Source organism: Mus caroli, unplaced genomic scaffold, assembly GCF_978045245.1.
Source record: "Mus caroli unplaced genomic scaffold, Mus_caroli_1 scaffold_7, whole genome shotgun sequence".
In the NCBI taxonomy this organism is placed as follows: domain Eukaryota; kingdom Metazoa; phylum Chordata; class Mammalia; order Rodentia; family Muridae; genus Mus; species Mus caroli.
Window position 1 is genome coordinate 29,262,668 of NW_028227262.1, and position 22,657 is coordinate 29,285,324.

At 45.2% G+C, this 22,657-nt stretch overlaps 2 protein-coding genes across 7 annotated transcripts in view; one reads left to right on the forward strand and one right to left on the reverse strand.

Annotated features, from left to right (window-relative positions):
• Positions 1 to 17,596, forward strand: part of Adipor2 (adiponectin receptor 2) — a 64,802-nt gene extending 47,206 nt beyond the window's left edge. For all 4 annotated transcript variants that reach the window (XM_085840066.1, XM_085840064.1, XM_085840065.1 and 1 more), the window contains 6 exons: positions 5,231 to 5,350; positions 8,739 to 8,910; positions 11,224 to 11,410; positions 11,646 to 11,833; positions 13,376 to 13,569; positions 14,827 to 17,596. In XM_085840066.1, coding sequence (XP_085696192.1) covers positions 5,231 to 5,350; positions 8,739 to 8,910; positions 11,224 to 11,410; positions 11,646 to 11,833; positions 13,376 to 13,569; positions 14,827 to 14,955 — 990 coding nt within the window. In that variant the 3' untranslated portion in view covers positions 14,956 to 17,596. The remainder of the gene's footprint in view (positions 1 to 5,230; positions 5,351 to 8,738; positions 8,911 to 11,223; positions 11,411 to 11,645; positions 11,834 to 13,375; positions 13,570 to 14,826) is intronic.
• Positions 17,597 to 20,703: 3,107 nt separating this feature from the next.
• Cacna2d4 (calcium voltage-gated channel auxiliary subunit alpha2delta 4) overlaps positions 20,704 to 22,657 on the reverse strand; it is a 113,421-nt gene continuing 111,467 nt past the window's right edge. For all 3 annotated transcript variants that reach the window (XM_085840070.1, XM_085840069.1, XM_085840068.1), the window contains 3 exons: positions 22,167 to 22,279; positions 21,822 to 21,904; positions 20,704 to 20,981 (listed from right to left, as the gene is read on the reverse strand). In XM_085840070.1, the coding sequence (XP_085696196.1) occupies positions 20,877 to 20,981; positions 21,822 to 21,904; positions 22,167 to 22,279 (301 nt within the window). In that variant the 3' untranslated portion in view covers positions 20,704 to 20,876. The remainder of the gene's footprint in view (positions 20,982 to 21,821; positions 21,905 to 22,166; positions 22,280 to 22,657) is intronic.

Consider the following 22,657-nt stretch of genomic DNA (forward strand, 5'->3'; position numbering starts at 1 on the left):
TTCTTAGAAACTGAGTCATTTCTCCAGTCCAAAAACTTGGTTTCTTTTTTGCTTTTTTGTATTTTTTTCCCCTTGAAATAGGGTTTCTCTGTGAAGCCCTTGGAACTTGCTGTAGACCAAGGCTGGTCTCAAACTCAGATCCACCTGCCTCTGCTTTTCAGTGCTGGGATTAGAGGCGTGCAATGTCTGTCAGAATTTGGTTTCTTATTAAGCTTAGCTATTATTTGATTTCATAGTTGCACCTTTCTGCTGGCTCTTAAAATCATAGATACTGCTTTATCTTTTTTTTCCCCTTTTCTATTAGGTATTTTCCTCATTTACATTTCCAATGCTATCCCAAAAGTCCCCCATACCCTCCCCCCCCACTCCCCCCCCCCCCACACTCCCACTTTTTGGCCCTGGCGTTCCCCTGTACTGGGGCATATAAAGTTTGCATGTCCAATGGGCCTCTCTTCCCAATTATGGCCAACTAGGCCATCTTTTGATACATATGCAGCTAGAGTCAAGAGCTCCGGGGTACTGGTTAGTTCATATTGTTGTTCCACCTATAGGGTTGCAGATCCCTTTAGCTCCTTGGGTACTTTCTCTAGCTCCTCCATTGGGGGCCCTGTGATCCATCCAATAGCTGACTGTGAGCATCCACTTCTGTGTTTGCTAGGCCCCGGCCTAGTCTCACAAGAGATAGCTATGTCAGGGTCCTTTCAGCAAAATCTTGCTAGTGTATGCAATGGTGTCAGCGTTTGGAGGCTGATTATGGGATGGATCCCTGGACATGGCAGTCTCTAGATGGTCCATCTTTTTGTCTCAGCTCCAAACTTTGTAACTCTTTCCATGGGTGTTTTGTTCCCAATTCTAAGAAGGGGCAAAGTGTCTACACTTTGGTCTTCGTTCTTCTTGAGTTTCATGTGTTTTGCAAATTGATACTGCTTTATCTTAAGAGAGAAATGTTTTTAAATGTTATTTATTTTTGTGCTTATGAGTGTTTCACCTGCATATGTGTAAATGTGCTTGGAAGCTTTGGAGGCCAGAGGAGGTGGAGGGCCCCCTGGCACTGCAGCCACCAGACTGTTGTAAAGAGTCCCATGTGGGTTCTGAGAACTGGACAGAGCAGCAAATATTCTTAGCTTTTGGGCATTCCCCCCAGCCCCAGAATTTTTATTTTTAATCCAATAGTTTTCTAAACCAGTTTTAGTTACAATATTACCAGTGATAATTTGGAGAAATTCTGTTTGTATGTAGAATCTCTCTAATTGTTTATCCTCAGTGCCTATCTTAGGGTCGGTAGTCCTGAGGACAGAAGGTAAATTTTAGTGTTTTATTTAACTTCTCAGAGGAAAGGGGTAGATTTAGGATTTGTGTCATGATAGCAAAAGTGTGAACAGCAGCAGACAGCCATTGATACAGGTGTATTGATGTTCACAGTGAAACTTTATGTCCATCCAGTGTTAGGGCGCTGGTGGATTGTGTCTTAGACTGCAGGCTTCTGCTCCTTAGTGGGTAATGATTTAATCTTTTGATTATGAAATATTATAGCCTGTTCTACGTAGTGAGGTCCATGCTATCCAGGGCTATATAGTGAGACTTCATCTAAATCATAAAACAAAAATATTAGCAGCATAGAAAAACATTATTGATGTTCTTGTATGTAGCAATACATATTTAAACTAAATTAAAACCATAGTTAAGTATGGTGGAGCACTCGGGAGGCGGATGCTGGTAGTTCTCTGAGTTCTAGGCCAGCCTGGTCTACAGAACAAGTTTCAGGCCAGTCAGGGGTACATAGTGAGACCCTGTCTCAGAAAGACTGAAAACCTACCTTTGATTTGATGAAACTAGCTTTGTATACTATGTATATGTTACATCTAAGTAGTTTTTAAGTTAAAACTTTTTTTGGCTTGGGGGGGGTCTCATGTACACAAGATGATAAGCGGAAAAAAAAGTTTTCTGTTTTTTCATTTTCCATTTTTCATTTCTTTGTTTTTTGAACAAAACCAAACAGCAATAACAAACAATTTAAGCTACAAGAAGCAGAGTCAACATGGACTTGGGCATTTGTAACATACTTAACACATTCTAAATAGAAAAAGTAATACCCTACGCTTGCTGTGTTTGAATGGCGTGGTTTGGACTTAGGTGCTGTGGGTTGGCCCCTGGCTTTGTACATCCAGGCAAGTGCGTATCACATAGATAGACTCTAGCTCTTCCTAGGGTTTAAATCACTTCTGTGAATTGGAAGTGAGTCCTTCATACACCTTGTTTCTAATACAAATAGGCAGTAGTTTGGGATGCCAGTGTACTCAGTCATGGGTTATGTATGCTGCTTGGCCACTGTTCTCAGATACTTCTTCACAGATTTTATCCCCACCTTTCCTTTGTATCAGTCTGGTGGGCAATAGGGAGATGGCCCTTCTTTTTTTTTTTTTTTTGGTTTTTCGAGACAGGGTTTCTCTGTATAGCCCTGGCTGTCCTGGAACTCACTCTGTAGACCAGGCTGGCCTCGAACTCAGAGATCCGCCTGCCTCTGCCTCCCGAGTGCTGGGATTAAAGGCGTGCGCCACCACGCCCGGCTCGGGATGGCCCTTCTTGAGAAGATTCCTCTGACCTGGTTCTGGGCTTGAGCAGCTTGTGTGTCCTCAGGCACTGCTCAGCCTCTTCTGCTGCTGCTTCCTGCCCTCTCCCTCTAGCGTTTGCTTTCTGAGATTATCAAAGCCATCTCTGTGCAGGATTGGCTCACACCAAGTGAATATATCATTGTGGGAAAGTAGCCACAGGGCAGCACACTAGAGCGTGTTACGGAAGATTCTGTTATGGAGGCTAACACAAGGAGCTGGCAGGGTAGCATGCTCCTGGCTTTCACATCACCCCATCCCCAAGTGGCTCCCAGGGCCATCTACTTGGTCCTGCTCTTCCTCCAGCTCTCTCCATTGTGGCCTCTGCTGGCACCAGGTCCCCATGCCAGCCCTGTCCATTTTGGACAATGAAGGTGGGTGGTCACCGCATGGAGAGAGCCTTTGTGTGTTACTGGAACTTGGCATTCTCTGTTTCTTTGCTTATGGATGAGTTAAGGTCTTGTCTAGCCTGCCCTGACTGCTCCTCACCTGGATACTTTTCCTAAAGGATCACCCTTGGGTTATGGGCACCTTAGTAGGAGGTGGATCCTTGATCTCAGACTGGAGAAAGTGATGTAACCGTGGTCTGAGAAGGGCGTGACCACACCTTGGCAAGATGCTTCCATTGGTTAACCTTATTCCTTTCTTCCACGGAACCAGCTTAGAAAGTGAAAGTCAGTTTTGCTTTCAGCTACAATTGAGCTTAAACACAGGGAGAGTTGACCCCACTGAGCAGCTGACATCTGAAGGCTCCTGTGAAGTGAAGATGTAAGAGGTGACAGACAGGGGCTTAGAGTGGCTGCAGGTAGCCTTCAGTAGCTTCTTATCCCCCAGTGCTTGAGGAAAAGGAGCTGTAGCCACCTGACAGGTGACTGTTGAGGAATGAGCTAGCGGCTCTGCACCTCGGCCTGACGGTCATTGTAAGGAGATGGTTGCTGTCCTCTCAGAGTCAGATGCCCACAGCCTGGCACTAGAGATAAAAATGAATGGTGAATTTTTTTTTAATCGTATTTATGTTTTATTTATAAGATAGGGTCTCCCCCAATGGAGGAGCTAGAGAAAGTACCCACGGAGCTAAAGGGATCTGCAACCCTATAGGTGGAACAACAATATGAACCAACCAGTACCCCGGAGCTCTTGTCTCTAGCTTCATATGTATCAGAAGATGGCCTAGTTGGCCATCACTGGAAAGAGAGGCCCATTGGACATGCAGACTTTATATGCTCCAGTACAGGGGAACGCCAGGGCCAAAAAGTGGGAGTGGGTGGGGAGGGGAGTGGGGGGGGAGGGTATGGGGGACTTTTGGGATAGCATTGGAAATGTAAATGAGGAAAATACCTAACTAAAAAAAAAAAAAAGATAGGGTCTCGCTCCTACAGGCCCATCATGCTATGGAACGAATGGAAGAGTTTGTGTAGCCCTAGCTAGCCTGGAACTCACCATGTAGACCAGACTGGCCTTGAACTCCATCTGCCTTTGCCTTCTCCAGTGCTGTGATTAAAGGTGTGTGCCACCACTCTTGGCAAGTGTTTATTTCTTAAAAATCAAAACCCAAAGAAGGTTAGAAGAGGCTCTTCCTGAAATAGCAAACTTTAGAGGAATATAAATGTGTGCTCCTTGTGTGAAGGAGAAAGAACTTTAGAAAGTATGCCATTTCTTAAAAATGTCAGTAAATTTAAATCCTGGAAGTTGAATGAGCTGCCAGTAGGTAGTGGTGGATGTTGTACATGATATAACTTGTGCCAAGAGTTACTGCTCTTGGTGTTGGTTTTGAGAAGGACTCATGCAGCCCAGGTTGGTACTGACTAAGCTGTCTCCTGAGCCTCTAAACTGAGGTCTGGAAGAAGAATAACAACAGCAACAACAATAGTAATACTACTCCTTCCTCTTCTCTCTTCTTCCTCTTCCTCCCCCCCTCCCTCCTTCCCTCCCTCCTTCCTTCCTTCCGTCCGTCTGTCCATCCTCTATTCTTCCTCTTTCTTCTTTTTTCAAGTTAGGGTCTAATTATATAGCCCAGTTGGCCTGCCTCAGTTTCTAGTTTCTTCTAGATGTTGAACTTTGTCAGAGGTGTTTAAAATTATTTGTGTGCATGCTGCAGCAGGGGGTGGGGCACACGTGCCAGGCTACACATGTGGAGGTCAGCAGATAACCTTTCAGGATTTTGATTCTCCATCTATCATTCTGTGGTACAGGGATCAAATTCAGGTCATTCAGCTCTCACGGGCCTATGGAAGCCAAACTAAAGGAAACTAGTAAAGCTGTTTGACGACCAGACTGTGAAGTGAGCATAGTGGTGAAGCTATGGTAGGCAGCTGTTAACCTGTCAGAGTCGAGAAAAGTGGTTTTATATTTGTTTTGTGTTATTTTGGTTTTGGTTTGTTTCTTTGAGAAAGGATGTCGGCTATGTAGCCCAGACTGGCCTGAAACTCACAGAGCTCTGCTTATCTCCCCTGGGATGAAAGGTGTACACCATCATGGCCAACTTCATTTTTAGCATGAATGCGTTTACAATGAGCCTACTGCCTACTGTATTGTTGATGGTTGACTTTAAAACCTTTGTAATTGCGAGGAAAGCATGTTGATTGGTCCTGCCATTGACTGTTGCTGTGATGTCTTTACAGAGCCTGGAGGAGCCCGAGTGTCATGATGACAATTCCCAGGAAGATGAAGGGTTTATGGGCATGTCCCCGCTCCTACAGGCCCATCATGCTATGGAACGAATGGAAGAGTTTGTTTGTAAGGTAAGCTTACAGTTTCTTAGGATTTCTTTTGCTATTTAGCCTTTTGCAGACAGACACTGAAAGTGGCAGTCCTTTGCCTCTTGCTCTGCTTAGGGGAAATCCATGCAAGTGAGGACAAGGAAGTCTTCTGACTTCATCTTTGTTCAGACACGTTTGTAAAATACACTGATAAAGTTGTTAATATACCTCGACTATCCCATTGGGATGTAAATCTCTCCTGATGGAGGTTAGAAGAGTAAATGGAGATTAAATGAGACAGGATGAGCAATTTGGACTGGTTGTGCTAGAGTTATTAAAAAGCCATACCGAAATCTGTTCTGTAGTTGCTATTTCTAGAGTGTCTATGGATAACCAAGCTGCTGAGGTAGAAATTTCAAAAATTCCATGTACATTTAGTATTTTCTTTCTTTTTTTTTTCACCCCCCCCCCTTTAGTATTTTCTATGCAGCTAGTATACTTTTGTCTCTTAAATGGTTTTGTGATTCATCGAGTCTCTAGAATCCATTGTAGGTTTTTGTCTATTTGCTTTGTTTTTAATGATAGGTAGAATTGAAGTTACTTGTTGGGGATATAAAGAAAGACTAGTAGGATTTTTAGTTAGATAAGCAAGTGCTTTGGGCAGTATCCTGGCTGGTTTTGTTTTGCTGTTATTGAATATTCTGATAAAAAGCAACCTAAGGGAGAAAGATTTTATTTTAGCCCATAATTTTAAGTTATAGTTTATTATTTATAGGGAAACCAGCTTCACTTAGATTCTCAGGACCTGGGCAGAATAAAGCCAGATTCTTGGTCAAATATCCCATTAATGGCCCCTATGCAAGTTCTTGGTAGAATTCTTGATACCCTCTGAGAGCTCATAAACTGAGCCTCCACTGTTTGTATTTCTCTCAGCATTCTCCCGAGTTCTCACAAGGACAACTTAGTAAGTTTTGTGTCCAGCATTTGATGTTTTTTTTAGCTTGTGATTCTAATTGCTTCTACATTCCAGTAAAAACATACAAAAACTAATTCAGATGGAGTAAGAATCAGTCAGGTCCATCGCAGCAGCTATCCCACTTCTGGTACCAATTTCTGTTCTTCCATTTCTGTGATGAAATGTGCTGAGAAAAAAACAACTTAGGAGAGAAGTGAGTTTACAATTCCACATTAGAATTTGTCATTAACTGGGGAGCTATGGCATCTGGCACTTGAAACAGTCACACCTAAGGTCATGAACACGTAGGCTCATCTTGCATTTTCTGTTTTTATACATATAGTTCAGGACCCAAATCAAGGGACAGGCCTTCTCAGTTAATATAATCAAGTTATAAAATCAGCTTAGTTAATGAAATCAAGATAGTCTCCCACAAACATGCCCACAGGTCAAGCTGATCTAGATAATCTCTCAATGAGAGACTCTTGTTGGTGATTCTAGATTCTATCAAGGCCACAAAACTAACCTTCACAACTAGGTATGATCTCAAGTCAGTGTAAGTCTTTCTCCCTCTCTCCTGTGTTCGTGTGTGTGTGTGTGTGTGTGTATACATGTGTACGTGTGCACACGTATAAGTTCTTTTTTATATCTTGAGAGGGAAGTGGCTGGTGTTTAAAAAGTATTGTGTCTCCTTTTCCCTTACTCAGCGTATTGCATCCTTTTAGCTTCTTGACGGTCTTAAGATAGGAGGATCACTTTAGTCCATGAATTTACAGCCATCTTAAGCAGTATAGTGAGACCCTGTCTGAGGAATATAAATTATAAAAGAAGAATAAAAATACTTAGAAAATAATATGCACAAATATACTTTTTTTTTTTTTTGCATTGTGCTATTTTATTCAAGGACTTGGGCATCTGCAGAATTTTTTGTCCACAGGAGTCTTGGAAGCAGTCCTCTGCTACATGGGACAACTGAAGTAGTAGCAGACAACAGGCAAGATGAGCGTCATCTTGGCTATTTTACTTTACTTTAGGAATATACATGGATTGGCCAGGTTAGCTGAGTGAGCGTAGGCCTTGAGTTTTGAACTGGAAGGTGAGAGAGACAAAAGGAGGGGAAGCGGGGAAAGGGATAAGACATGAGACTGTTTTAATAGGTAGGACTGCATCTGTTCTCAAGTTGGCACTTGCCTTGGGAGAATAGAAGTTTCACATAAAGGAAAGCTTTTTATAGTTGTCAGTAAGGAACTAAAGGGCAGAGAATAGGAGACAGGTTGTGGAAGGGGCACAGTAGTGGGCAAGTGACAGTCTTTCTGAATAGTGGGGAAGAGAGTCCAGTTTATGAGGCTTAGCTGTTTGCTTTGTTCTAAGACCTCCAGGACATAGTGGGGAGAGGTCGAGTCCTGATAATTTGTAGTTGGATCTAGCTTTATAGTGTATGGATGGAAGCACTGTGGGTACAGTAGTGGGAACTCTTCTCCTTTGCTGCTGGATTCTGGGGGAAGTTGATCATCATGGTGTGAGGTTTGGGCTGAGATATTAGGGTTAAAGTAAATACAGTGCAGCGAACAGACTTTGTTAGGAGGTAGTGTACGCAGCGTAAAGGTCCTTCCCCTTCCCAGGAGCTCCCGGGGTGGATGCAGTTCCGATTGTGCAGAGGCCGTTCTTTTGCCATGGGATTAAAAATAGAAAGGTGCATCCAACCCAGGGGGAATCAACCCAGAGCATGCGCATGCAATCAGTACACACTTGTGGTCTGTATGACATTTGTCTCATGATCCTCAAGATTCATTAGGTAAATGCTGTTATCCTTATTTTATAGGCAAGGAAACTAAGCCGTGGAGATTTTTTTTTTCCTTTTTTAGATTTTCGAGACAGGGTTTCTCTGTGTAGCCCTGGCTGTCCTGGAACTCACTCTGTAGACCAGGCTGGCCTTTAACTCAGAAATCTGCCTGCCTCTGCCTCCTGAGTGCTGGGATTAGCCTTGGAGATTTTTGTGACTGATTAAGCTCAAACTAGTCAATAACAGAGACCCCAAATTTCCTAACTTGTGCCTTTTCCATTTAACACTTGTAGCAGAAAGAAGAGGGGAGACATTTTAGGATAAGACATGAAACTGTGATTCTTTGTATCAACAAGAACATTAAGTAAAAAATAGTCATACTTAAGGATTGATATCCCCCCCCCCCCCCCCAGGTAACATCTGCTGTCCCTGATGAAGGTCTGTGTATCTGGGGCTTTGAATTCCTCATTCCTTTAGCTGGACTAAAACAAAGGTCCTTTAGGGTATAATTTGGTATATTTGTTTATGCTTTACTGTTCTTAACAAAGCCTACCATTTAGAAATACATTTTTTGGTCAGTCCATTTTATTTTTAATAGTATAAGATGTTATGGTAAAAGTTGTTTGGGAAGTGTTGCTAAATGACAGCTAAAGTCACAGGTATGTTTGACAACATTCTTCAATGCACACTAGGTGTGGGAAGGCCGATGGCGAGTGATCCCTCACGATGTGCTACCGGATTGGCTTAAGGATAATGACTTCCTTCTCCATGGACACCGGCCTCCTATGCCTTCCTTTCGGGCCTGTTTTAAGAGCATTTTTAGAATACACACAGAGACGGGCAACATTTGGACACATCTCCTAGGTATGTAATGCCGGTGGTCAGTGGTATAATGAAATTAGTGATTGACTTAGTTTCTATGATTTTCATGTATTTTGAGAATAAGTATAGCACTCGAAAAATATGATAGAGTTTATCTCCCTCAGATTTTCAGTAATAATTTCTTATTGGTTTACCCTTTGATAATCCTAACTTGTGCTGTGACTTTATTAAAACCAACTCATCTTTTCTCTCCTAGAGTTTTGTTTTGAGATAGGGTCTTATAGTATCCCAGGCTAGTCTGGACTTCATGATCCTTTCTCTGCCTCTTCCAGGTGGCTATGTAACTCTTGCCTGCCTTCTCCCTAGGTCTTTACACAGTGGCCTCAAAGGCAAGGCAAGAATTGCAATAGAAAATACACAGTATCCTAACAAGCAGTGAGAGGAAGATGTTTTAGAAAGTTTAAGCAGATTTCTTTTCAGTCATTACTTAGATTATTTATAGTTAAATTTTATTTGATATGAATAGAATATGAAACTGATATTTTTCCATTATGATTTTTGTAAAATTAAATAAAGAATACAGTGGTACAAAGGTTAACCTTTCAGTAAAAAGAACAGTACAGCTTAGGTAGCCATGATGAAGAAGAATGAAGTAGGGTGAGACATGGCTGTGCATGTCTAATTCTGACACCTGGGAGGAGAGACAGGATTGTATCAGGTCAGCCTGTGATATGGAGTGAGACTGTCCTGAACAGATAAAGTTCTGTATCAGCCCCAAGGAAAACACAGATGTAAGTCCTTGTGTCCTGGGTTAGGTAAACGTTTCTTAGAATTGATACCTAAAGTACATGTAACCAAAGAAAGAAGAAATTGGATTTTGTCAAAGTTAAAAAAAATATGTTTGTTAAAGAATATTGTCAAGAAAGTTAAAAGGAACCCCCAGAGTGAGAGAATATTTGCAAATCATGTTCTATCTAGTCTCCCACAGGACTCTTGTAAGTAAACAGTATAAACAGCCCACCCTTTTGTGAGGGGCAGTAAAACTTCTTTGTAGACATTTCTAGAGAAGGTATATAGGTGACAAACATGTACTTGGAAGAGGTATATTTTTATCAGTCATTTAGGGAACTACAAAACAGATACAGAGAAGTACAGTGAGAGACCATTTTACTCGCTCCAGGATTGCTATGATCAAGAAAATGGGGCTGGGCAGTGGTGGCGCACGCCTTTGATCTCAGCACTTGGGAGGCAGAGGCAGGTGGATTTCTGAGTTTGAGGCCAGCCTGGTTTACAGAATGAGTTCCAGGACAGCCAGGGCTACACAGAGAAACCCTGTCTCAAAAAACAAAACAAAACGAAACAAAACAAAACAAACAAAAAAGGGGAAGTGACAAACCATCTGTGACTACAGGAAGGAGATCCATGTATGCAAAATGCCCATACACATAACAATAGAGAAATCTTTCTTAAAAATCTCAAAAGGAGGGCCTGCCAGTGGTCAGTGCTCGCCTAGCATGTTATGAGGTCTTGAGTTCAGTCTCTAGCACAGAACAAGCCCCACAAACCCCAAACACCCAACAACAAAAGCTTGGTGTGAACCTATAGTGGTGGCCACATGCTTTTAATCCCAGCATTCAAGAGACAGAGGCCCAGCCTGGTCTATGCAGTGTGAACTCCAGGCTAGCCAGGACTACATAGTACTGAGACCCATTCTCAAACAAAGCAAATGGCTAGGTATGGAGTGTCTGACAGTGATGTACTGGGACAGCTGGTAAGGACCAGAGGAACAGCACAGGATTCTTGAGCATCCATAAACAGATGGAAAGTAGAGCTTTGCAAGCACCTCTAAGCGTATGTGTCAGAACTGCATAAGTAACAGGTCAGTTTAAATCTAAGAGGTAATTGTCCTCTCTGGCTTCTTGGTGGATTGTGGTCCTTAGATGAATGAGAAATTATCTTCTCCCCACCCCTTGTTTTCTTTCTCAGATAGAGTCTTATAGATCCCAGGCTACCTCAGATTCCTCTGTTGCTGAGGATGGCTTTGAATTTGTAATTCTCCTGCTTCCTCCCAAGTGCTGAGATTAAGGTGTGTGCCACCATACCTTTGTGCACGCTGGGAAGCACTCACTACATCCTCAGCTAGTTAATATATTATTTATGCTCAAAGTTTATGATGGTGTATGACACCAGCAGCATTGGAAGGAAACTAAAATATTGGATAAACATTTTGTTTAGATTTTTTTCTCACAGAATTTATGGTTTTAGTATTATTGCTTCTGGGAAATTTTGAAAATGCAGTGTACAACACTACCCTGTCAGAGAGCATTTTATCCATTTCTTGCATTCTTTTCCTAGGTTGTGTATTCTTCCTGTGCCTGGGGATCTTTTATATGTTTCGCCCAAATATATCTTTTGTGGCCCCTCTGCAAGAGAAAGTGGTCTTTGGCTTGTTCTTCTTGGGAGCCATTCTCTGCCTTTCCTTTTCATGGCTCTTCCACACGGTGTACTGCCACTCAGAAGGGGTCTCCCGACTCTTCTCTAAGTAAGTAGTCACGATGCCCTTGTTACCAGCCGTGCTTTAGGGGCAGTGGGGCAGGAACAGCCTCCAGCAGAGCTGGCAAGATTCTTGACGCTACCACATACAAACTCCATCCTTTGAATGATACCAACAGTTTGTTACTTAGTTGTTGCTGATGTCATAAGTCATGGGGGATTAGTTGGAGCCTATAATGGATAATAATTTTTAGCATTAAAGTTCTTTTAAATTTTAATCCTAGATTGGATTACTCTGGTATTGCTCTTCTGATCATGGGAAGTTTTGTTCCTTGGCTTTATTATTCTTTCTACTGTAACCCACAACCTTGCTTCATCTACCTGATTGTCATCTGTGTGCTGGGCATTGCAGCCATTATCGTCTCCCAGTGGGACATGTTTGCCACCCCTCAGTATCGGGGGGTCAGAGCAGGTGAGTGCATGTGAATGTGCGGTGACCACAGGTCGTGTAAGGTCGTGGAAGGTGCACCGTTAGAGTCAGAGGCTGTGCTTTCCATGCTGTGCTTTTCAGTGCAGAGATGCAGTAACCGTCCTGCTTGTCCTTAGGCTTCTGACCTGGTGCACAGTTAGGAGGAACCATAGGGTGAAGGGCAGCGATAAGATGGATGGGTGTGCACCTATATTTTGAGCCGTGTTGTTTATTTGAGGAAATATCACAATATAATGACTTCTGTATTCTTTCAGAATAGTGTACTTGTGACTGATTCTTCTTGTGTTATATTTAGTATTTTATATTTTAATTTAAATTGCTTTGATAAATAAGGCCAGAGTTCATGCTGATTATGCTCCAAAAACCTTTGATATTTAGGTAGTGCCTACTGGGTGCCCTGTGACATTGGCAGCCTTCTTGTTCAATTGTGGCATTTACACAACCAGAAGTTTGAAAAATACTGCCAATAATTTTGAAAGCAGTAGCCTCTGCTGAGCGATTCTGACAAATCCTAATGAACTGTGTCTGAAGTTGTGTCTTCTGCTTTCTGTCCCTAAAATAACATGCAGTGCCTCCCAAGTGGTATTACAACACGTTTCTTCTTGCTATAAAATTCAAGCCCTGGTTCATCTGTATGCACTTAGAATGCTAGAAGCAGAACTGACCTCTTGTTACTGACCTCCCAGCGTTCTGCTCGCCTCCCTTTTCAGATGTCACAGAAGCAGATAGGCAATCGTCAACCCTGGCTTTTCAGTTCTTCACTAGGGCAGTGGTGTTAACTGTGTTTGAATACATGGGCTAAGACATGTTTGCTGAGTGGAGCTGAGCATTAAACACTAGGTTAAGTCTCAGCCTTTGACTTGAGAGTGAAAAGCACTATTAGCTTTCGTTCATCTGCAAGGAAAAGAACAGTGTAGCCATGCTTGGAGGACAGAAGGGGGTGGAATCGTTTTTATTTGGGTCTGCTTGGTCCCCGATTTTGATGTAGTTAGCAAGCCATTTCTTCCTCTCATTTAAGTGCACGTGTTTCTGAGTGTGAGTCCGTATGCATCCATGTATATATGCTGTGGCATGCTGTCAGCTTACTGGCAATTCTGGAGGTCCTGGAGTCTGTGTAGAGAGCTTACCAAATGACAGCCTCTTGTTGTATTCTGCCTGTAAAAGGTGGCATTGAAGGGAGTTTAAACAAGTCCCCCATGCTTTTTCTTTTCTAAAGCTCTTGGCAGTGTGTTTTTTTAAAACAAAAAACAAAACAAAAACACAAAAAAACAAAACAAAATCCTAACCCTTAGGACTGCTTACACAGCCTAGCTTACCAGGAGGCTTCTTTCTTGTATTTGTAAATAGAAAGGAGCTAATTGTCTAGTGTGATGAATGGTGTCTCAAAGTTTGAAGGACTTTTTTAAAAAAACAAGAATAACCTTACTTTGAGATTGAAAGTTGATCAAAGTAAACGGGACTATGTCATCACATTGACTTCTTATTTCTCTCGTGTATTCTCTTTCTTCTGTTCTGATGACTTAGGAGTGTTCGTGGGCTTAGGCCTGAGTGGAATCATCCCTACCTTGCATTATGTCATCTCAGAAGGGTTCCTGAAGGCTGCCACCATAGGGCAGATAGGCTGGTTAATGCTCATGGCTAGCCTTTATATCACCGGAGCTGCCCTCTATGCGGCCCGTATCCCTGAGCGCTTCTTTCCTGGCAAATGTGACATCTGGGTAAGTGCGGTCAACGGGAATAAGTAAGGTGCATATGTTGCTGTTAGTGGGCCAGTGGCATTCTGGGAGTGATGTAATCAAAAGTTTTAAAAGAGCCAGGTGTGGTGGTGCACGCCTTTAATCCCAGCACTCGGGAGGCAGAGGCAGGTGGATTTCTGAGTTCAAGGTCAGCCTGGTCTACAAAGTGAGTTCCAGGACAGCCAGGGCTACACAGAGAAACCCTGTCTCGAAAAAACCAAAAAGTTTTAAAAGTAAGATTGCATTCCAGTCTTAGCTCTGTCCTTCGTGTGGATTCTCTAGACAGTGAGCATGGGATAATGGGGAGCAGAGGCAGGCAAATTCCTGAGTTTGAGGCCAGCCTGCTCTACACAGTGAGTTCTAGGACAGCTAGGGTGTGGGGGAGTTAATAATTTATTTTAATTATTAGTTTGTGTGTTTGATGTATGTTAGAACAAGCATGCCATGGTGCCCATGTAGAAGACAGGACATCTTACAGAATCTACTCCCTTCTGCTATGGTGGTGTGTGTCTGAGAGAGGAATGGAGGAGAGAGGGTAACTGACTAGACTGTGGCTAACAATGAGAGATGAGGGAAGAGAAGGGAGAAAAGAAAATGAGGAACTGTAAAGATAGACATTTCTAACCTAAGGGGATCTGAGAAATCTTTATCAGTGTAATACATTTGGAGTGCTCTTAAAGTAACTCTGACTTGTAGGGGCCTGCTTCTCATTTTTGCTCATAGTTTTATGGTGAGCTGACCACCGTGTTCTTAAATCAGGCTAGCTGTCTGTGAGTGGAGATGGTCTTGAACTCAGTCTTTTGAGCTTCAGGTTACCTAATTTAACAACTTTTGTTTTTTTCTTATTTATACTTCTAAAATCCGTGTCTTGATAAATACCACAGTACTTTTTCATTTTGAGACCAGGAGAGAATGTTGCAATGTCTTGTGTCCATCAGTTCCACATTCTGCTGCTAGTTGTTGAGGGATCTTTGAGAATTTGGTGGCCTAACTGCATGGTCTCTGGAATTTGCCCCCCAGTTCTCTATATTAGTGGCAGTCCCTGTATTTCCCTTGAGAGATCTAGCTTCTGACTCAGGAGAACTTGGGGGACCCACCTTGAATTTGAATTGTATCCCATGCATTCCCACTTTCCGAGCAAGCTGGGAAGCAGTGTGCCTTACTTCCTGGAATTGTTACTTCCTGGGGACCTGACCGTTAGCAGGCTTAGTGATAATGGCTTTTTTTTTCTCTTTCCAGTTTCACTCTCATCAGCTCTTCCACATCTTTGTGGTTGCTGGTGCCTTTGTTCACTTCCACGGAGTCTCAAACCTGCAGGAATTTCGTTTCATGATTGGTGGGGGCTGCACTGAAGAGGATGCACTGTGATACTCTCCAGGAACCAGGGACTCTGACCCTGAGCCAGGCCTGCAGCTCCTGCAGGCCTTCTTACTGGCTGTCGGTGCCAGTGCCAGAGAAGCCCCAAAACTTGGACAGCCTCATGGGCCTTGTGTTGGCCCAAGGGCTCCATGGGGTACAAGACTAAGAAGAGAAAAACAAAAATAAATCATACCTCAAAGGATGGAATGCATCGATTAGGAGAAAAGGAGAAATGGCTCATCCCCTGGCTTCCTCTTGGGATCTACTGATTGAGAGCAACTCTGCAAGACCCTCGCCTGACAGACTGGCTTCTGATGTGATCGTATTTATTTGTAGAAGATGGGGAAACAGTTTAGTTGGTGGTCTTTCTTCTCCCTTCCTTGCTCCTTGCAGCAGTAACATGTATGAGTACCATGCGCCAACTGATCGTGCCATTGGAGCTCCTTAAACAGTAATCACAACCAAGTTAGGGGAACATTTGTATCCAATAAAGGGGTGGGAGTGCGGTTTTAGGCACTCCTTTGGGAGAACAAAGAAATTAATGTAAATAAGATTTCTAATTTACTGTTTAAATAAGAATTTATATAAACATTTAAGACATAGGGGCAGGGAGGGAGGGAGACTTTTTTAAAAAGAATGAAACATGCAAGTACCACACACTGTTTCAATTTTGCACAAGTGATGGGAGGAGGATGGAGTGGTAGCCCCAGAATGCACGATGTCTTGGTGCACCAAGGTGCCTTCCCTAGGCCGATAACACTTGGACCCTGCTGGGGCAGAGTGGACAGCCCCAGCCCAGGAATTTCCTGGCCACTCTCAAGACTGAGAGCCTTTGGGCATTCAGAGGCGGAAGGATGTGGAAGCCGTGTGTGCTTTCTCAGTGGAAGCAGCACAGGTTGTCATAGTGGCTCTAGAGAAAGTGTCATTTGGGAGACTGTTATGTAGGCTAGTGATGGCCCTTTTGAAGAGTGAAGCCACCTAGTTCTACCGTAGATGTAGGGGAGGAGGACCTGGGGCATCGGCATAGGGCTGGTCTGCTTCTTCCTGGTGTCTCATTTGACCAGGTGGTAGTTCTTATCTGAATAGAGCTATGGCCATTTTCAGACCCTCTCTGTGGAGCTCTGAGCCATTCTGCAAAATTTGCTCTATTGAGAATCACTGCCCTAACTGTCCTTCCTCCTGGAAATCAAAAACTGCCCCCCCCCCCCCCCCCCCCGGCATCGTAGCTCCTGGCGTGGAGCCAGCCACTAGTGAGATTCTGATGAGCATGGGTCCCACCTCAAGTCATACAGGCAGGTGTGGAGAACCATCCCTTGGTCTAGGAATGGTGGCGTTTTTCTCTGGTGCACTGTCTTGGCAGGCTTGGCATGACAGAACAGATTCTTCTCCCGTTGAATAAGAAAGTCAGTAATACCTACTGTGGAGTTGTTAGCATTCACTGAATGCCATTTGCAAGACCTGTGCTGCAGAGTTGAAAAGGAAGTGGAATGTTATTACCAGGTAGTCTGATAGGATTAAACCCACAATTTTGAATTGCTGCTAGAAGTTACAAATAATTTCTTTGTCCTAGGGCCATCTTGTTATGGGTTTTAGAGAGTGGCAGTGAGTTGGGTCTTGGCTCCTAAGTGAGAAACCAAGCACTTGAGTCTCTTAGACTCTAGGCCTCACTCCTTGGGACTGGTGGGTATTGCAGTGTAACATGGGCCTCAGGCATCCCAAAAGGGGTGCTCAGCAGTATGAGGAGGTCCTGTTTTTACAGTAGTGTTTTCTTGGTCATCGTTGTCCTTCCTCTACCTTCAGATTGCCACCCAGCTGCAGCTGGGACCCAGGAAGGAGTCCATTGTAAAACCTGGGAAGAACTTGAGAGTATTTGGTTGTGGATAAAGTCACTGCCCTAGGTAGACCGAACAGGAAGCTCTGGGTGAACAGCATTGTGCCAGACAACTAAGAACAGTGTTAACTCCTCAAGAAGCAGTTCAACAAGACAGTGTCCACCGGAAGGAAGCTCACCTAGCTTTGTGGCAGCAACAGCACATAGCAGCAGCCAGACTCACTCTCTGGTCGTGCACTTTGGGACATGAGTCTGAGACGCCTCCTCATGACACCTACAGGAGTAGAGGTCTTTGGGACTGGTCATCCCTCTTCCCAAAGCAGGGAGACTCTGGTTCAACATAGCACAAACTCTTAGGGAACCGAATCACCACCACCACTGTAGTCCAGTAACTTCCCTTCGGTGTGTGTGTGTGGGCATGTGTGTGCCCTGTATGTCTGCGCAGCTCACTACCAACAGCCTCCATGTGCACTTGACCTTGTGGTGCCTCCAGGAACTTTCCAGGTTGGCACCTGAATGCCTTACTCTCAGCAGTCTGAGGCTTGCTTGCTCTGCGCACACGTTTCAGTCTCTTTTTTTTTTTTTGGCCCTAGGCTGGTTAGGAACCTGTACACCTTCACTCTCTCATCATTAAATAGTGGCCTTTTTCAGTATTTCCTCTCTCCCCTCTATAAGTTGCTGAAATCACAAAGCACACTTTTGGGGATCATAGAAGGTTGGGGTTCCAGAAAGGCATCTCTGTGATGGTTCCATTCACTATGGGGATTTCCCTACTTGCTGTCTTCTTGATTTCTCTAATAAAAAGAGCCAAATGGAAAATGAGTTTTGCTGTGTTTTTATTGTTGCCCCCCCCCCCCTTAAAACCTTACCTCACTTTGGGATATCCTTAATATCCTAATTTAGTCAGGAAGTTTAGGGAATTTTTAGAAACTTCCTGCCTTCAGGAGGTTGATGCAGGAGGATCATGAGTTTAAGGCTAGCCTGGGCTACACAGACCTTGTCTAAAAAAGGTGAGCTTTCTCTATACCTGGTTAGAGTGACCATCAAGGCCTCAGGGCTTTGTGGAACCTGACCACATGCACTTGGCCCCTGTATTTTGTCCGCTCCATTTGCAAGCCACTTGAAACCCTCAGGGTGGTGCTGCTGTAGCCCAGGAACAGCCTTACTGGGCACAAGCCATCTGATACTTACCCACACCCAATCTAAGTGCTCGATGGCTGGGCCCCTCAGAAACGACTGAGGGAGACAGGCTGCAGCCTCCTGCCCTATGGCCACACTAGACTCAGGATTACGAGGCAGGTGCATATCTGCTTCATCCTGTTGTTTGCTGTAGGATTTGACAAATTACCTTCCCTGGTCCCATATGCTCTCACCTGTCAGGTTACCTTTTGCAGCCATCCTGATGCATGGTTCACCATAAAGAGTATTTCTGAAGCTGCCTTTGGGCTTGGCTTAGGTTCTGCCGAGCCCTTGCTCTTTCATATCTGAGCCCCTCTTAACCTCTCTGCTTGCTTTTCTGACCTTAGGATGTGGTCACTCCTATGTTCCCCTGAACCAAAACTTGACGTAGCATCACAAAGTGCTGTTGAAGCCTTTTATTTGAGGTGGTTCTATTCTAGCACATAAGCTCAGTGGCCCATTCCTGGTACTTCTGACAGGGCTCCAGCTCTTGTGGTTGAAGGCAACACAGATGAGGAAAGATGCCAGAACGCTGCATTCCATTCATTTAATCTCGGGGGTGCCAACTTCATTCCTCTAAAGTCGAGGTGCCAGATCTTTCACCTAATGCAGACTGCAGTCTTCCAGCGTCTTGGTGGAGCTATGATCATTCACTGAGGAGGGCTTAGTTTGCCGCTTCATGTCTTGGCCATCCTCTTACGTATCCTTTGGCGGCACTAGTCTCAGAATTGAGAGGCAGGCACACCTTGGGAGATGCCTGGAGTCCATGGTAGGGACAGAGCATCAGTTTATCAGAAATGCCTTCTCTTCAGCTGCTCTGGTGTTCTAAATGATTCCTCCTCAGTGCCAGGCACAAGAGCCCTGTGGCTCCTGGCCAGGCCTGGCACCCTACACTTAGCATTTCTCCCGTGGCCTAAAGAGTTGATCAACGTCCCCAAATGTTCTGCCTGGTTGGGTGAAGGAGACAAGCCCTTCAAGAGACTTGCCTGCTCACCATTGAGACCTTATGCTGCTTTTTTTTTTTTTTTTTTTTTTTGGTTTTTCGAGACAGGGTTTCTCTGTGTAGCCCTGGCTGTCCTGGCACTCACTTTGTAGACCAGGCTGGCCTCGAACTCAGAAATCCACCTGCCTCTGCCTCCCGAGTGCTGGGATTAAAGGCGTGCGCCACCACGCCCGGCTGCTGAGAGGAGGTCATAACACTGATGACAAGGAAGGCAGGTGATGTGACTACAGTCAGGGAAGTCCTGCCATGCCTGACAGAGAAAACACTGCTATGACAGTTTGGTACTTCACCTGGGCTGGGCAGCACCTCTGACCTTCCCTCCGTTCCAATCCCCGATGCAGGATGCTAGCTAGTAAGCTGTTAGTGCTTACTGAGTGCTAGCTGGTGCTAGGTACATTGATTGCCTACTACTTCACAAAGCTGAGGCTTAGAACCAGGTTCCCTTCTCCAAGCTTTAGCTTTTATTCTTTTTCTTTCTATTATTTTTTTTTATCTTCAAGATAAGGTTTCTGTGTAGCCCTGGGTGTCTGTCATTTTATAGACCAGGCTAGCCTCATACTTAGAGATCTTCCTGCCTCTGCCTCCCAGTCCTGGGATTCGAGGCGTGCATCACTGCTGCCAGTTTAGTTTCCTGATTTAAAAGATATGTGGGGCTTGAGAGGTTCAGCCAGTGGAAAATGAGGACCCGTTAGGTTCCTAATCTATTCCAACAGTAGGGCTACAGTAGGGCATGCTTGCAGTCCCAGCCTTGGGGAGACAGTGACAGAAGGGTTTCTGGGGCTTGCTGGCCAGCTAGTCTGGCTGAATTGGAGGACTCAGATTTTGTGAGAGATCTTATCTAAAAAAAAAATTAAAGGAGTAATTGAGGAAAACGGCCAATACCACCTTTGGCTTCCACATCTTTGTACAAACAGGTACATAAATGTGCGTGCGTGCATGCGTGCGTGTGTGTGTGTGTGTGTGTGTGTGTGTGTGTGTATGTTCACTTGGGCATTGTGGCAATGATTATGTGTTGTTTCCAACCTCCAGGACTTTCCCCAGCAACAGTCTGGTTTCTTTTGTACATTGTGAGCCACAGAAAGCCCACCATGGCTCTTGGAGACCTCACCTGGCTCCTTCCTTTAGTCTGTGAGGAGCGCGTCTCAGTTCTGCTTTTTCTCGCCACCTCCTCAGGATCACGCCTGTCCAGTGCCACGCTGGTGCTTGGCCCAGTGCAGCAGCTGCAGAGCTCATCCTAAAAGCTTTTCTTTTCCTTTCTGAGATTATAATTACAGCATTTATCCCTTCCCTTCCCCTCCACATCCTCCCATACACCCCTGCCCGCTCTCCAGCTCATTAGTGTAAAAAGGTTGGGATCTTCAGTGGTAGCTAATGACAGCTCACAGGACTTAATGTCCATTGCGTTCCTATTGTTTCCGTTTGTGCTGGGATTAAAAGTGTGAACCACCACGCCCAGCTTCCTTTCCATTTCTTCCCTCCTCTTCTGGTCCCTTTCCTAGTCTTCTGTCTCTCCCTCTGCCTGTCCGCTGCACTATCTAATGGGTAAAAGTACCTTCCCTTCGGTGGCAAGCACACTCTTGCCACAGCCTCTACATGGGCCTTGCCGCTCAATTCCAGCTTCCAGAACTCCTCGAATCAGCAGATCAGCCAGGGAGATGGGGGACCCTTTGGTAAACTGGAGTCATTAACTTCTGTCCTTCCTTCACTTGAGACAAGAGTAGAAGACTTGAGGTGGCTGGTACCCAGTTCCTTGAAGAGCCTTGGCGATCCCTCTAGCAGTCTCTAAGAAGCAGAGACTTGTAGCCCAGGACTGAAACAGAGGAGACATCCCACAGCAGTGAGCTGGGCCCTCATCGGCCGGTAACTTTGTAGAATGTCCTGTGAGGTCCCCTTCTGTGAAAGTCAGATGGGATGGAGTCACCACAGAAGCTGGGGTGGAAGCAGCCAGGCCCCCAGTGATAGCAGGAGCAGAGGGGATGAAGGCAGAGTGTCTGAAGCACCGCCACAGTCCTGGGCATTCTCCTAAAAAGCCAGAAGGGTAAGGAGCATTAGGAGAGAGGTGGCCCTCCCAATCCAAGGGCTGGCATGCACAGCATGGGTGCACACAGACAAAACAAGAGCCTGCCTCCAGCCTTGCCTGGAGATGGCAAGGTTTCAGATTCTCCCCATCTCCAGGGTTTCTCTGTTTAACCCTGGCTGTCCTGGAACTCACTCTGTAGACCAGGCTGGCCTTGAACTCAGAAATCCACCTGCCTCTGCCTCCCGAGTACTGGGCTTAAAGGCGTGCACCACCATACCGGGCTCGGCAAGGTTTAAGATGAGAAGAAACCTGCCTTCTTCAATCTTCTAGGGACAGTAGAGACTACTCGCTTAAATCTTTAGGGCCTTCCTCTCATAATTGTGTGGAACAGCTGTCATCTCCAGGAGCCCCTCTAGGGAGGTAGTTTGTAAAGGCAGCCACACTCAGCAGAGACTGGGTAGTAAGGTCCCTAGCTTAGGGGTTAATAGATACCAGTCGCTATTGTCATTAGCCAAGTCGTGGTAAGTAGCGCTTGAGGTGTCACAGGAGTCAGGAAGGATGTGAGGGGAAGCTTACTGGGCCCCAGGCCCTAGAAGTACAGACGCCCTTGGGTCCTTTTCCCTTTCTCTCTGTCTGCTTTCCTTTGCCCCTCCCCCTCCCCCAACTGACCTGGAACACCCTTGCTTGCCACTGCTCCTTATTCTGTGTATCACACAACATCATTGTGGATGCAGGGCTCTCCCAGCATGATGGACACATAGTCCAGAAATACTCATGTCCCAAGAAGCCACACACAGGACAAAACTAGGGGTCAAAGGCCAAGCCTTGTTCATAGCCCGCACCTCTGGATGGAAGGCATGGCAGGAGCCTGGTCGTCTCCGGGGCTTCTGGGAGCGCATCCTGTCACACTTGACAGAGGCATTATGTGCGGAGCTCACTGTCAAGGCACAACTCTCCACAGTTCCAGAGATCCTGGAGGTCAAGATCTGTGAGGTCAGTGGCCCGGCAAGCAGGTACAGACTGGGCCGCTCCCTCCCCCTCCCTCTCCTCCCTCCTCCCCCTCCCACTCCCCCATCATGGTGTTGGATGCAAGGGAGGACAGTGAGAAGATGGACTCTGCAACCCAAATCTGAGCTGCTCTATGATCTCTCAGCTAACCCCTTCCCCTTGGAGGGTGGGAAGGATATATTTGACTTCTGTGGCCTCCTGGAGGATGGGAGAGTGGGCGCTGCAGTCACAGGTGCGGTCTGTCACGAGCAGGAGCAGGTTGCTTCGGGGAATCTGTTGCATCACGAATGTCCTGCAGCAGAGAGGGCAATGGGCTCTGAGTCGCAGGGAGTGCAGCCTCCAGGAGTTCTCTGGGGAGAGACCTTCTAGGGCCCCGGGAAGGACAGGCAGGCCCAGGCATATTGAGACCAATAGCTCAGTACTTTTACATGAACTGTCACAATGCCACCCCTCCATTCCCAGTAGCCTGGAGAGGGTGAAGAAGTAGCTGTCATTAACACCTACAGGGATCATTTCCAGCAAACAGGCATATTACCTCAGTTAGAGAGCCAGAGAATTTGCAGTTCTGGGCTTGGCCACAAGATGGAACCAATGCTCCTATATACAGCTTGGGTTGGGGGTAGGAAAAGGTCTTTATGTGTTACATACACAGCTAGGAAGGTTATCGCCA